The sequence below is a fragment of the Dipodomys merriami genome, unplaced genomic scaffold (assembly GCF_024711535.1).
Source record: "Dipodomys merriami isolate MVZ:Mamm:240054 unplaced genomic scaffold, mDipMer1.0.p SCAF_16, whole genome shotgun sequence".
NCBI lineage: Eukaryota > Metazoa > Chordata > Mammalia > Rodentia > Heteromyidae > Dipodomys > Dipodomys merriami.
In genome coordinates, this window is record NW_027202937.1 from 33,320,775 (window position 1) to 33,334,318 (window position 13,544).

Below are 13,544 nucleotides of genomic sequence, written 5' to 3' on the forward strand. Positions count from 1 at the left end.
CTCATCCCTTATGCCTTAGTTTGTGGGTTTTTTCCCCCTTGACAAATTTGGCTGGACATTTTACTTATCATCCATCCATCCATTCATCCATCCATGCATTCAAACTTTTCTAAAACCAAGCTCACGCATCTAATGGTCTTTTTAAAAATTTGTCTTGAATCTCACTTTGACTTTCATTATTCCTTTGCTTTCATTTACTTCTAATTTAATTTTCTTTCCAGTTTCTCGGAGGAATGAAATGAATAATTTTGAGATGTTCTAAGACAGTCATTTAATGCTATAAAGTTCCCTCTAAGAATTACTGTAGCAACTGGGTGCAGGTAGCTCATGTTTGTAATCCTAGGTACTCAGGAGGATGAGATCTGAGGATCCCAGTTCAGAGCCAGCCCCAGAAATAAAGTCTGTGAGATTACCTCCAATTAACCAACAAAAGGCAGGAAGTAGAATTGTGGCTCAAGTGATAGTGGACTAGCTCAGGGACAGTGCCCAGGTCCTGAGTTCAACCCTAAGGACCAACATGCATGCAATGCACACACGCACCCATGCAACATGCACATACACACGCGCACACACACACACACACACAACCCCCTCCCCTAACTGCTTTAGTGGTTACTATTATTGTGTGTATTATTATTACAGTGGTATATTATTTTAAACCTTTTACTCAGGTTACTTTCCTGTTTCTTTTTAGACCTTTTCTTTGATCTCTGAGTTACAGTTACCAAATATTTCAGGGATTTTTAAGAATGTTACTGATTTTTAATTTTTTTTTAATTTTTATTTATTTATTTATTTATTTTTGGCCAGTTCTGGAGCTTGGACTCTGGGCCTGGGCACTGTCCCTGAGCTTGTTTTGCTCAAGGCTAGCACTGTATCACTTGAGTCACAGCACCACTTCTGGCTTTTTCTATATATGTAATACTGAGGTATCAAACCCAGGGCTTCATGCATGCGAGGCAAGCACTCTACCACTAAGCCACATTCCCAGCCCTTGATTTTTAATCCTATTAGTAACAGAGATAACATAAATTTATCTTTTTAAATCTGAAATTATTGAATAGGCATGTTCTGCCTCCACACAAATTCCATATGCACTTAAGAAAGATGGGTGTCTGCTTTGTAGGGTAGAATATTCTATAATTATCAGTTTATGTTGGTTGATAGTATTGGTCATGTCTGCTATATTGTTGCTGATTTTCTGCCTATTTACCCATACAGAGAGAGACATTGAATTTGATAATGTGCAAATGTGCATGTCTCCTCAAAGTTGTTTTTGCTTCATATGTTTTGAAGTTTGTCTTTTCACTAGTTTGACTATAAAGACAAACATCTTCAATGTCTTCTGTCCACTGTTTCTGACATCTCTTGCCTAATTTACATGCTTTGTAGTAATTTTTAAAACTATGAATCTACATTTTGGAACCTTTTGAGTTCCCTCAAAACAAGAGGAAACTGTACACCTGCACACTTACATTTCTGCCCAACTTCAGAGCAATATTTTCCTTTAGCACAGGCAGTCTTCCCTGCTGCTCCAGAAGCCGAGAGGATAAGGATGGGAGGGGAACAGACAGCTCCATTCAGTTTGCCTGCTGCTAAGTCTATGCTTTGGAGGAGTCTCAACTTTATGTCTCCTTCCTGGATCTTCTACCGCCAGGACCTAAGTTTTCTTGGCTTCTCTGCTACTCCTCCCTCACCCAACGCTGTCAAAAGAAAATTCACATTCTTCTAGTTACTCTGGATTTTGGCTTCCATTGATTTTTTTGCTTTTCCTTTTTAAAACTCAAATTTCATTTTGCAAATAAATTGAAAGTATCTTTTTTCCCTGTGTATTGGGAAAGCTGTTTTTTTTAATTGGGTCCACATCAGACACATTGCTAGAAATAAAATGGAACTTGTTGGTTAACAATTCCAAGTTCCCACAGGTCCCTCCCTGGTCCAGAGGCAATAAACACAGTGAGAACAGCTGATGAGGACCCATGCTGGCCTGACATCCAGGCTCATCTACTACAGGGTGAACTCAACAGCTTCCTGACCATCCTGTGCCTCAGTTTCCTCATAGGGTTGAGTAGAAATTGAGGAGGGAATCCATGAAGAGCCTTACCACAAGGACAGGTCTTGGGAAGGGTCATAAAGGTCTTCTCATTGCTTGATGAAAGCTGCAGTGAGCAACAGCAGTCCTTACTCAATGGTCCCCTCATCCCAGCTGTCATGACAGCGCAGTGAGCACACCCTGTGCTTGCAGTGATGGAGAGAACAAGTCAGTCACTGAGCATGCACCCGCTGCCACGTAGATAGGCTGTGCAGGCCAGAATGCAAGCAAATGCTGAGCTGAGGAACATCGTCAGTGCACAGACCCACACATACACAAATGAAGAAATCAGAAAACAACAGTGACAACAAATAAACAGATTTTAAAATTCCGTATTGCTTAGGGAGGACAGTCATCGAGTGTTCCAACAGCCATCTGAAGCCAGTAGTCCTGGTTATTAAAAATCACAAAGTTGTACATATGTTCACCTCCTTTGTGAAAATCATGCTCATTCTCTCTCCAGGAAACAGGGCTGTCTGCAAAGCCTTGAACTGACAAGGTAATCCACGGAGCCAGCTTTGGTTCATCAAAGTAATGACTGAAAAAGACAGATCATCCTTAACAAAATGGGAGATGGAGGAATGTACATTCACTGTTGAAAATGAACTTTATCACTTGGTTGGGGGGGAGGGATGTAGAGGGAGGAGTTGGGGAGGTAAGGAGGGAGGGGTAGTAGGGAAAAAACAAAGGAGTGGCTAACAATGATTGATAGGAAATGTACTCATTACCTTACTCATATAACTGTAACCTCTCCGTACAGTAGCTTTACAATTTAAAAAAAAGCAAATTAAAAAAAAAGAATCTATTCAGGATGTTCTAATGATCTTAGAATCTGGCTTTAACTTATACAAACTAGCAGGTGCAGAGTAAGTTCCTGATGCTGTATTGTAAGTTCCATAAAGATCAACACAATACAAACAAAACAAAAGTCACAGTTCTCCCCCTACTTCTGGAACACTGTCGAAGATTCAAAGAACCATGTTAGGGGTTCAGCTAAGGGTAGAACACTGTCTAGTGTGTGCAAGGCTTGGACTTGATGCTCAGTGCCACAAAACAAACCAACAATGACAAAAAAAACCCCAAACCACAAAACCCCACACAATATAAGGATGTTTCCTTCCAGTAAGAGTAGTGTTTTTAGACTGATTTGTGGAATATCACAGAGTAATTCACCAAATTCATCAAAAACTGTCCTTTTTATTGTAGAAAATGAAAGTACTAAGCTAATAAATAGAAGAAAAAAAAAGATACTGGATTTAAAAGAGAAAAACCCTCCCAGTCACAAGTGCCTCAAATTTGCAATACTAGCTACTCAGGAGGCTGAGTAGTTAGAGAAGTTTGAAGCCAGCCTGGGCAGAAAAGTTGACAAGCCTCCATTCCAATGAACAACCCAAAATTTGGGCTGGAGGAATGGTACAAGTAAAGTGGCAAGCTGAAGAACATGAGTTCAAACCACCTAGTGACTAAGACAGGGATGGGGAGAACACTGAAGACTTTCATATGAAGATATTTTAAAAGGACAGAGAAAACACTAGACAGGATAATTCTCTGTCCTCACATTAGATCCAACACACACATTGTATTTATTGTTATATATGACATCCCCACATGACAAAAAAAAAAAACAAAAAAAAAACACAAAAAACCTACCACTCTATTCAACACTTAGCATACTGTTAGTGCTTAGTGAGTCAAAGAACTCCAATGCTGGACAAATCTTAGGTATGTTTGAGCTGATCAACTCTCTTCTACCCTATTTCTGTCCACACCATTTCAGATTAAACATTTTGTACATCTCCAGTACTAAAAGTTAAATGTAATTCATCCCACATTCATTTTTGGGGGGTTTTTTTTTGAGTGATGTTCTAACTGATTGCATCAAAATGGCTCAGAGTGGAGAAGCAGGAGAAAGAGTAGCTTGTCTGCTCCAAGCCTCTGCCTACCTTTTCATTAGAACAGGTGACTGACTCTAGCACATTTCTCAGCAAAGATGACTAACTCAGATGAAACATAACATTTCTACACTAGCTCCCAGGCCAAGAAAAGGGGCATGCCGTATGCTCAGTAGGCCACTAGGGCACAAAAAAAAATGTAAAAAAGGTGCTTACCACAGCCGTTCCAGCAGGACACAGATCTTCTCTGGAAGGATGAGGCCAGTGATTGTACACAAGCAAGCCCTGGCCACCACTGTGCTTGGCTGGGGACAGCAGTAGGTTGACACAAAATTATTAGGCTCGTTATTTCTATCATGGAAAAAAAGAGGAGATATTCAGAACTACTGTGGAATCACATCCTGAGGAGTAACAAAATAAAACAGCAGGGCACAGCCCTGGCCCAATTCCCAAGTGTAGATACCTACAGGTCTGCATTACAGAAGACTGCTCCCAGCCACTCAAAGAGCTCTGGGGCACCGCAGGATGACTCTGGCTCTCCTTTAAACTCACTGCTCTGCAGCACCGGGCACTGCAAATCATTCACTGTGCTCAGCTCTACTTTAGGTTGATGCTTCTGAATTTGGTATTTGGAAAAGTATGACATCATTGTTGAATCTGTTGCACCTTCAAACACACACATATAAGACTGTGTGAAAATCACAAACAACTCTAGTGAATCCCCGGAAGTAACTTGATCCCTTTCAGCACCATGGGAGACTGGTAGAATTAACATAGCAGATGTGCAAAATTGGGTTCAACTTAGATCATTAAATCTGCTAACTGTTGCTCATACCACACTTCTGTAAACACTTAGATTCTTCCATGCTTTTCCAGGAAATACACAGTGCTTTCAGACCTGCTCTAAGGTCCAAGAAGGACATTTCAACTCTATACACAAAACCCAAGTGTATGAATATTACTGAACTACAGTATAATCTATACAGTAAACCTAAGAGACAATCAATGACAACTTCCCACAGAAAAATAGGGAATGTAGGCAACAACCTTGGGAGGTAAGAATAGGGCCCTCCACAGGACAGGGCAGCCTGCTTACTGCCCAGTCTCCCACACAGAAGCAGGTTCTCTGCCCAGTAGAAAGTGTCTTGGGTTTTTTATTCCATTCCAAGATGGAACCTTCTGTGTGTACCAGCATCACTGGCCAATTTTGTGTCATTCTGGGACCTGGGACTTGGTGAACTGCTGCAAATGCCAACTCTCACAAGATGGTGAATTTCAGGTGTCATGTTAAATGGAGAGCGGGTAAAGCACTGCCTTTGGGTGTGTGTGAGGGTATCCACACACTGCCATGGCAGTGGAGGTTCTGTCCTCAATGGAGGTGTGCATCATCTGGCTGGCTGGGGCCCAGGACAAGCAAAGGGGCAGTGGAAAGGGAAATTTGATCTCTCTTCTGGAGATGGTACATTCTGGAGTACACAAAGCCCTTCTACAATTTATTAAGAAAGGTAGAAAAATCATGAATATAACCTTGATATAACTCCAGACATACCTCCAACTTCTCTGTCCTTGGGACTCCAGGACTTGTACACATGGTCCCCTAAGTTCTCAGACCTGTGGCCTTGGATTGAGAAAGACCAACAGCTTGTCTTGAGGCTTCCAGACTTGGGTGGGCATTTCTAGTCTCTAGCTTACAGATGGCTGTGACAGACTTGTCCTCCACATGGTATAAACAGTTACTTCTATTGAGTTGGTCAGTGTCTGCCTGTCTCTCTTTCCTAGGATGACTGCTATACATTATGGTGACTGTTCCTACTGGTAGGAATGAAATCCTTTGTCTTGGACAGGAGCTCCTACTGAATCTCAGACTCCACACAGTTCCTGGAAAGCTCTGAAAGCAGTCAGAAAGCTTAGGAGCAGAAAGCCACATAAACCCCACTGTAGAGAAGACTTCAAGTGATTAAGAGTTCTGTAAATCTCTCCCCCTTTTGCCTACCACATGCTTCACTAAGTGACACAGATCTTCACAGAACTAGGATCTAGGGAAGCAACCTTGCTTGGCTGTGACCAGAAGTCTCCTAGAAGGAGCAGAAGGACATGAACATTTCTAAAATGGACCCACATGCTTCCCCAACCTCCCAAACAAGAGCACTACACCATCATACTTCCTGATGACTGGATCATATATAGTTGGCCAAAGACATAATGATTGAATAGGAACAATGGTAAACAGATTAACAAACTTAATAAAACCTAAGGAACATCAAAATTTGAACTAAATTTAGTGTTGTAGTCAACTACAAGTTACAAGTTTGAAATGACACTTAATGGTATACCTCTGTTAGTGCCACTAGCAATGAGCAAACAGACCACATAGGTCTGTATAACTAGGGGTCTTGTGAAACACTGTAGCCAAGACTACAAGGTGAGCTGGAGGAAAGGAAGCGGAGAAACAGGGGAAAGCTGCCTTCTTTGAACTCAGTTTTAGGATGTCTGAATCTACAGAGAATCCACGAAGATTTAGGCAAATGTTTTCAGACCTAGCTTATTCTGAACTATAGTTCTCAGACCAAGACAAGCAGCTTTTTAAATAATGTTTGAACAAAATACCCTTCACTAAAGTGATGAATAAAAAAAAAATCAACATTTAGTTATTAGCTTTCAAAATCATCAGTGTATTAAAAGCCTGGAGCCATAGGCTCATGCCTGTAAGTTTAGCATTCAGAATGCTAAGATTTGAGGATTGAGGTTTCAAACCCATCCAGACAGAAAAGTCCATGAGACTCTTATCTCCAGCTAACTAACAATAAGCCAGAAATGGAGCTGTGACTCACATGGCAGAGCAACAATCTTGAGCAAAAAAACATTCAGTGAGATCATGAGGCCCTGAGTTTAAGCTCTAGATTGAAACATGCACACACACACACAAATCATTATACCATTACAAATATTTATTCTTCATACCTGTAGAATGCCAAGCCAAAAGGAAATCAAACTTCAAAGGTTTCTTTTCTTTGAAGGACCAACATATTCTTTTATACTTCTTAGACTCCAACATAAAGGATGAATCCATCAAATCAATGGAAACAACTTAAAAGTAGAAAAAGAACAGATATTTCATTCTGATATACAGAGTGTGCACATTTTTACAAAGTTTATTATACTGAAAATGATGTTGCTCTTCTTCACTCCTTCAGTCTAAACTATCTTTGCAGTGGGTATTTCTAGAATAAGAGCTGTCAACAACAAGTATTATCTTTCTCAGATCAACAAACTAGAACAGGGGTCCCCTGAATCCACTGTGGATGCGGCAGCTTTAACCACTGCTATCCACACTGGATAGTCAGCTGACCAAAAGACTTAGGAAAACTAAAGGAATTCTTTATTAAGAATCAATTGTGAAGCCAGGTTGTCAGTGGCTCACAATCTAGCTACTCAGGAGGCTGGGGATTTGAAAGTCAGTTGAAAGCTGGCTCAGGTAGGAAAGTCTGAGAGACTCTTATCTCCAATAATCTACCAACAAATGTGAAAGTGGAGCTTTGGCTCAAGTGATACAGCATCAGCCTTGAGAAAAAAGCTAAACACAGTGCCTAGGTCCTTAGTTCAAATTACTGAGGCTTGAAAAAAACACAAAACATAGCAGCTGAAGCTGAAGAGAAGTTGATTCCACAGCAGTCTCCTTTTCCCTCTGTGAAGTTCAATCCACAACAGCTCAAGTCCCACTTTCACTGGCAAGAACTAAGGTCAGAGGGGTCCTAACCCCGACTGTCCTGCTATAGGAGGATGACAGCTTGGGAGCACTGCCAGTATTCTACTCACTGAACTTCCTGATTTTTCTGCCAGAATACTGAGAGGGATGACCTTGAAGTCCAGTTTCTTCATAAGTGTCTTTATCCAGGGATAAAATCAACTTCCCTATAAAACAAAGAGAAGTTCCCATAAGAGAGATGCAAAAACTACCCTGCTACCAGCATAACTATCCAAATATCAAGACCTGACTTATAACACACAGCCACATGCATATGCAGGTACATACATAGGTATTAACTTGTGTATATTCATCAGTACTATTAACAGCAGTATAGAAATTATCTAAATTTCTATTAATTATTTCTTAAAAATCATAACATACATACTATTTCAAATATTTTCTTGTGCTCTGGAAGTACTGGGGTTTGATCACAAACTTTGTATCACCTGAATCATAGAGCAGACTCTTTTTTGCTTTAGTTTTCTTTCTTTCTTTCTTTTTTATGGTGAGTCTTGAGGCTTGAACTCAGGGCCAGGGCACTGTCCCTGAGCTATTTCATTCAAGGCTATCCTTTACCACTATGAGCCACAATGCTACTTCTGGTTTTCTGGTGGTTAATTGGAGGTAAGAGTCTCCTGCAGCCAGGTGCCACTGGCTCACAGCTGTAATCCTAGCTACTCAGGAGGCTGAGATCTGAGGATCACAGTTCAAAGCCAGCCTGGGCAGGAAAGTTTGAGACTCTTATCACCAGAAAACAGGAAGTGGTGCTGTGACTCAAGTGGTAAAGAGCTCACCTTGAGTTCAAGAGCTCAGGGACAGCACCCAGGCTGAGTTCAAGCCCCATGACTGACCAAAACAAAACAAAGGTCTCATGGACTTTCCTGCCCATGCTGCCTTTGAGCCACAATCCTCAGATCTCAGCCTCTTGAGTAGCTAAGGTTACAGGCATAAGCCACCAGCGCCAGGCTACTTTAGTTGTGTTTCAGATAACATTTTTCTTTTTCCTCAGCCTTAGACAATGATCCTTCTATATTTGAATCCTGGGTAGCTGAGATTATAGACAAGAACCACATCAGTTTGTTGAGATGAGAATCTCACTAACTTCTATGCACGCTGGACTCAAATCTTAAACCTCTCCATCTCTACCTCTTGGGTAGCTGAGATTATAGGTGTGCTTTAACATAATTGGGCCTCAAATATCTTTAAAAAATTAAAATCTGTAAGTTACAATCATGTGTGGTGGTACATTTCTATTAGTCCAGCACTACAGAAGCTAAACCACAAGGGAGTTCAAGGCAGTGAAGTAAGTTCGAGGCCTTCCTGGGCTACATGGTAACTTCCTGCTCAAAAACAAACAAATTTAAAAAATTGTGAGAACTCTATGCACTGATATGGAAAGACAATTATGATGTGTAACTCCAGGAAAAAGAACGTTGAATACCAATGCAGCACAATGTAATTCAAGTATAAAAACATTTACATATGTTGATAAAATCATAGAACATGCTGGAAGAATTAACATCAAACTGTTCATTCTAAGAATGGAAGTAAGTCAGGATGATCTAGAGACCATCACTTTACTCTGTATAGATCTACATGGTTGGATCTTTTTAAAAAAATTTATTTTTTATTTTTCTTAGGTAATTCTACAAAGGAGTTATCATTCAACAAATCAGCTCGTAAGTACAATGCATCTTGAACAATAGCACCACTTTCATCGATCTCTCCTTCCCCTTCAACACAATGCCTCACTTCAGTTTTATTACTTTCATATGATATGCATTGAATACTATATGTACATTCTTCCCCCTCCCTGACCTTCTTACATACAACTTTCAAGTACCAGTTCCCTGGTACCCATTTGTTTGTATTCCTTTTTCTAAAGAATTACAATGTTGGAATGAATTCTCCCCTGAAAATATCACATTTCAGCTAATAAATTTGTATATAATTGCATATAACTCCACTTATGTGTATCTGTAACATTTCTAAATTAGTCCCAGCTTCCACATAGGAGATAAAACATGCATACTTTGGCCTGACATACTTCTTTTCCAGATCTACTCATTTCTCTACAAGTTATATAATATTATTCTTCCTAATAGATTGAGGGGCACCGTGGTTGATTCCATCCTTGGCTATGGTACATAGTCCAACAATGAACATGACTGTGCAAGTGGCTTTACTATATTCTCATTTGTAATTTTTTGGATGAATTCTCGAGTAGTATTGTTGGTATTACAGAATGCATTTTTTTGGGGGGGGTCCAGTCATGGGGCCTGAACTCTGGGTCTGGGCACTGTCCCTCAGCTCTTCAGCTCAAGGCTAGCGCTCTACCACTTGAGCCACAGTGTCCCTTCCGGCTTTTTTCTTTTTGCTTATATGGTGCTGAGGAATCGAACTCAGGGCCTCAGGCATATAAGGCAAGTGCTCTACCCACGAGCCACCTTCTCAGCCCCAGAATGCATTTTTTATAATGAAAGGGAAAAAGAAAACAATTACCATTGGGTAGCAGACCAACAGTATTATCTTCATCAATATTTGTATTGAACGTCAGTGCATAGCAGGAACCTGTAAGAGAAAGTTAGGAGGAACAATTAAAACACAGAAGATATCACAAGTTAATGCATTAATTTCATGAGGACTGCTCTTCCAGCCACCACACCCCACGTAACTCAATGACCAACACACACAAGGGAAGCTGGAAGACATGGAAGGCTGAGCTCCAGCCAGCTCACTCCCCTCCATCAAGGTTTCTATCCTCAGGCAGAAAAATAACGTCGAATGGAACTTAGTCTCTACAGGTGTTAGCAGAAAGGCACCAAGAAAAAGAGCAGGTAGGCAAATACTCCTCAGAGACAGTTCTAGGTTAATCATCAAAAGCTACTCAGTCTTTCTTCATGGGTTACACAGGGATCAGGGGCCTACCTCTTAGATGTAGGATATAAGATATTGAAAAGGGCCTGCCACAAAGTGTCCATGCCATTAACAAAATAACCTCAGACTTTACAGGAGAAAATGCTGATGTAAACAGATGACATGTCCAGCTTCACATGTAGCCCCAGAGAGACCAGTAATATAGTAACCAGACTTCACAAACAGGCAGCTACAACAGTGTAGGTCCATATATACATAGTGATTAGCTTCCGAGAGGAGGGTGGAATCCCTACAGACACTCTGAAATACGACTTCAAACAATGAATCCAAGAGAACAACTGAAACAAACTGGTCCATCGCAATTACAGCAGATAAAACTGGGACTGAGGGAAACAGAACGAGATCAGAGACACAAAATCTAAGAAGATTCTCAGGACAGTGTAATCAGAAACTACCATTTAACAGGACTGCAGCAAATGGTAGGACAGGGAAAATGAAGGACAGAGTAATACACACAGGACTACAGATCCTTTCCAAACAAGAGTGTTAGCATGGGTGGTTCATAACTATTATCCTACCTACTCAAAAGACTGCTATCACAGTGCAAAGCCAGTCCAGGCAAGAAAGTTCACGCAACTGTTATCTCTATTTAAACACCAAACATGGAGGTTTGGCTCAAATGGTAGAATGCTAGTGGAAGAAGCTGAGGAACAGTACCCAGTGGGTGAGTTCAAGCCCTGGTACAGGCACAAAAAACAAACAGAACAATAAAAAAAAACAGTCCAAATAACATGCTACAGTCTCCTTGTAGTTCCTCATCTTGCCTTGTTCATTATGTGGGATCATGGTTTGTTTTTTACCTTTCCTTACAAAAGTGTTGATGAATTCATGTGTAATTAATTCATGAAGAGGTAAATTCTTCACAGAGTAATAGGGTCCAGTTTCCATGACCAGGCTTTTCAGTTCTTTTGGTAATATCCCACATTCAGGAATGAGAAATGACACCTATTGCAATACATAATACATTTTCATGAAGATTAACCTCAGATTTTTGGAAGTGAGTGTTGCTATTTCTTCACCAGGTTTGCTGGCAACAAACCTCTGAAGTTAACAGACCAAACAGAGAAATTTAACAACTCAAGTTGTTCACTTCTGCATGGCAACCTAATAGTATAGTAAAGAAATTAAGCAGAAACTTTTTTTTTTTTTGTCGGTTGTGAGGCTTGAACCCAAGCCCTGGGCGCTGTCCCTCGGCTCTTCACCTCAAGGAGAGAGCTCTACCACTTGAGCCACAGTGCCACTTCCGGTTTAAGCAAAAACATTTTAATTGGAAGATCTTGCTTGCATTTGCATATGAGCAATATACTTCAGGTTCTGTTTCTCTTGCTACTTTGTTTTCAAAGAAATACAACTGGAGAGGCTATTTATTGCCAGGTTTACCTTGGAATCCAAGGAGCACAGGGAATTTAGGAACTCTCAATTATTAATAGGCTCCTCAGAGAGCAAAGGGCTCCTGCAGGATTCAATGTTCTAGAGACGCCACAGGTCAGCCCAGACCTTTTAGGGCAAAACAACTTGACCTACTGACTGAGATGAGCTTTACAAGCAAACCAACAACGTGAAATACCAGCAGATTCCAGCTGTTGCTCAAGTGCTCACATTGAGGTCCAGCCTTAAAGCTCCAACACCACCAATATGATTCTGAGGGAGCGGGTTACTTAATGTCTAGGACATATCAAACTAACCAATTTCAAATATAAAATGCTTAAACTCGTGCCATCTTAGTTAGGCTTGGGGAATTTCTCGATTATCAAATCGGCTCCCATCAATGGGTTAGCAAAGCAGGTGGCTTCTTGAGCCAGGGCAGCACCAGGGGCTGGGAAGAGGCGGGGGTAGACCAGCTGGCCACAGAGGGAATCGGGCAGCAGGAGGACACTGAGGCAGGAAGGAGGCGCGAGACACCAGCCAATTTCATGTGGACAGCTGCACCTCATGACAGGCACAGCTGTCCAACTGCCCCGTCCCCGCCCAGCCCCCCCACAAGACTCTCAGAAACAATACTCCGGCTGCTGGGACCCGTTGGAAGTTAAGCCGCGCTCTGGACAGCAAGAACAAGACTGCTGGGTCCTACCTCAAAGGAGCCCTGCCAGCAGGGCATCCTGGGAGTTGTAGTCCTGCACTGCAGAGCTCTACGGGGCCAGAGCACCGCAGAGACTACAACTCCCAGTACGCCTAGAGATGGCCCGCCCCTCCCCGACAGGGAAACTACCGCCACGCGAAGTGTCCTGAAACCTTTCCCCAAACCCTGTCGCGGCCTTAGGTGCACGGAGGACGCCGGCTCACCCGGTAATTGTGATAGTGCGCCTCCACTAGATGCCGGTGGCGTGACTTGTGGTGGCTGAAGTTGGATCTCTCGCAAACTAGCAAGTGCCGGGGCGCCTCTCGAAGCCTTCGCAGCGTGGCCATAGTCTCCACCACTCCTGGACTGTGTTCAGCGCCAGCTCTCGCGCTCCTCCCTTTTTCTTTTTCCCGCCCCTTAGCCACGCCCACGGGCCCCTAAGCCAATCAGTCACCGGCACCGCCTTTATGCCTCTCCCACCCAGGCCACCCTGACCATGCGCAGTGCTGCCTCGGGACGACTGTCCTGGGCCCCTGCAAAGTTGAATGCTGAGCAAGCATCCGTGCGGGATGCTCCCTGTTGGTGTCTGCAGCCGTCAATCCACTCGTGGAGAAGCACCTTTCTGGCTCGCGCGAAGCTAGTAGGAACCTTTTTAAAGCATTTCTTTTCTTCCCTCCATCCCTTAGTTCTTCTGAACCCCTTGGCTGGTGGCTGAGCTGCCCCTACTTGCTTGGGCTGGACCCCCACCCCCCACCCCCGCTCCCACCGGTCCCGGTTCCCTCGGATCGTAGAAAGAAGGACAACATTTTTGGAAAG

At 42.3% G+C, this 13,544-nt stretch overlaps 1 protein-coding gene across 1 annotated transcript; it reads right to left on the reverse strand.

Moving 5' to 3' along the window:
- Positions 1-759: 759 nt before the first annotated feature.
- On the reverse strand, positions 760-13,119 carry Rpp40 (ribonuclease P/MRP subunit p40). The gene is made up of 8 exons (XM_070024680.1): positions 12,953-13,119; positions 11,470-11,614; positions 10,235-10,303; positions 7,801-7,896; positions 6,946-7,071; positions 4,452-4,650; positions 4,201-4,335; positions 760-2,630 (listed from the first exon to the last, which is right to left on the reverse strand). Exons 1-8 carry the CDS (start codon positions 13,073-13,075, stop codon positions 2,432-2,434), a joined length of 1,092 nt encoding a protein of 363 aa, XP_069880781.1. The 5' UTR covers positions 13,076-13,119; the 3' UTR covers positions 760-2,431.
- Positions 13,120-13,544: the final 425 nt, after the last annotated feature.

Bases quoted from the DNA above. Each gene is read 5' to 3' on its own strand.
- Rpp40 (XM_070024680.1), bottom strand. From the start codon at position 13,075: ATGGCCACGCTGCGAAGGCTTCGAGAGGCGCCCCGGCACTTGCTAGTT. The intron at 11,615-12,952 runs GTGAGCCGGCGT...GTATTGCAATAG, and splicing joins CGCACTATCACAATTACCGG to GTGTCATTTCTCATTCCTGA. The intron at 2,631-4,200 runs GTAAGCACCTTT...TGTCTTTTTCAG, and splicing joins GTCCTGCTGGAACGGCTGTG to TCATTACTTTGATGAACCAA.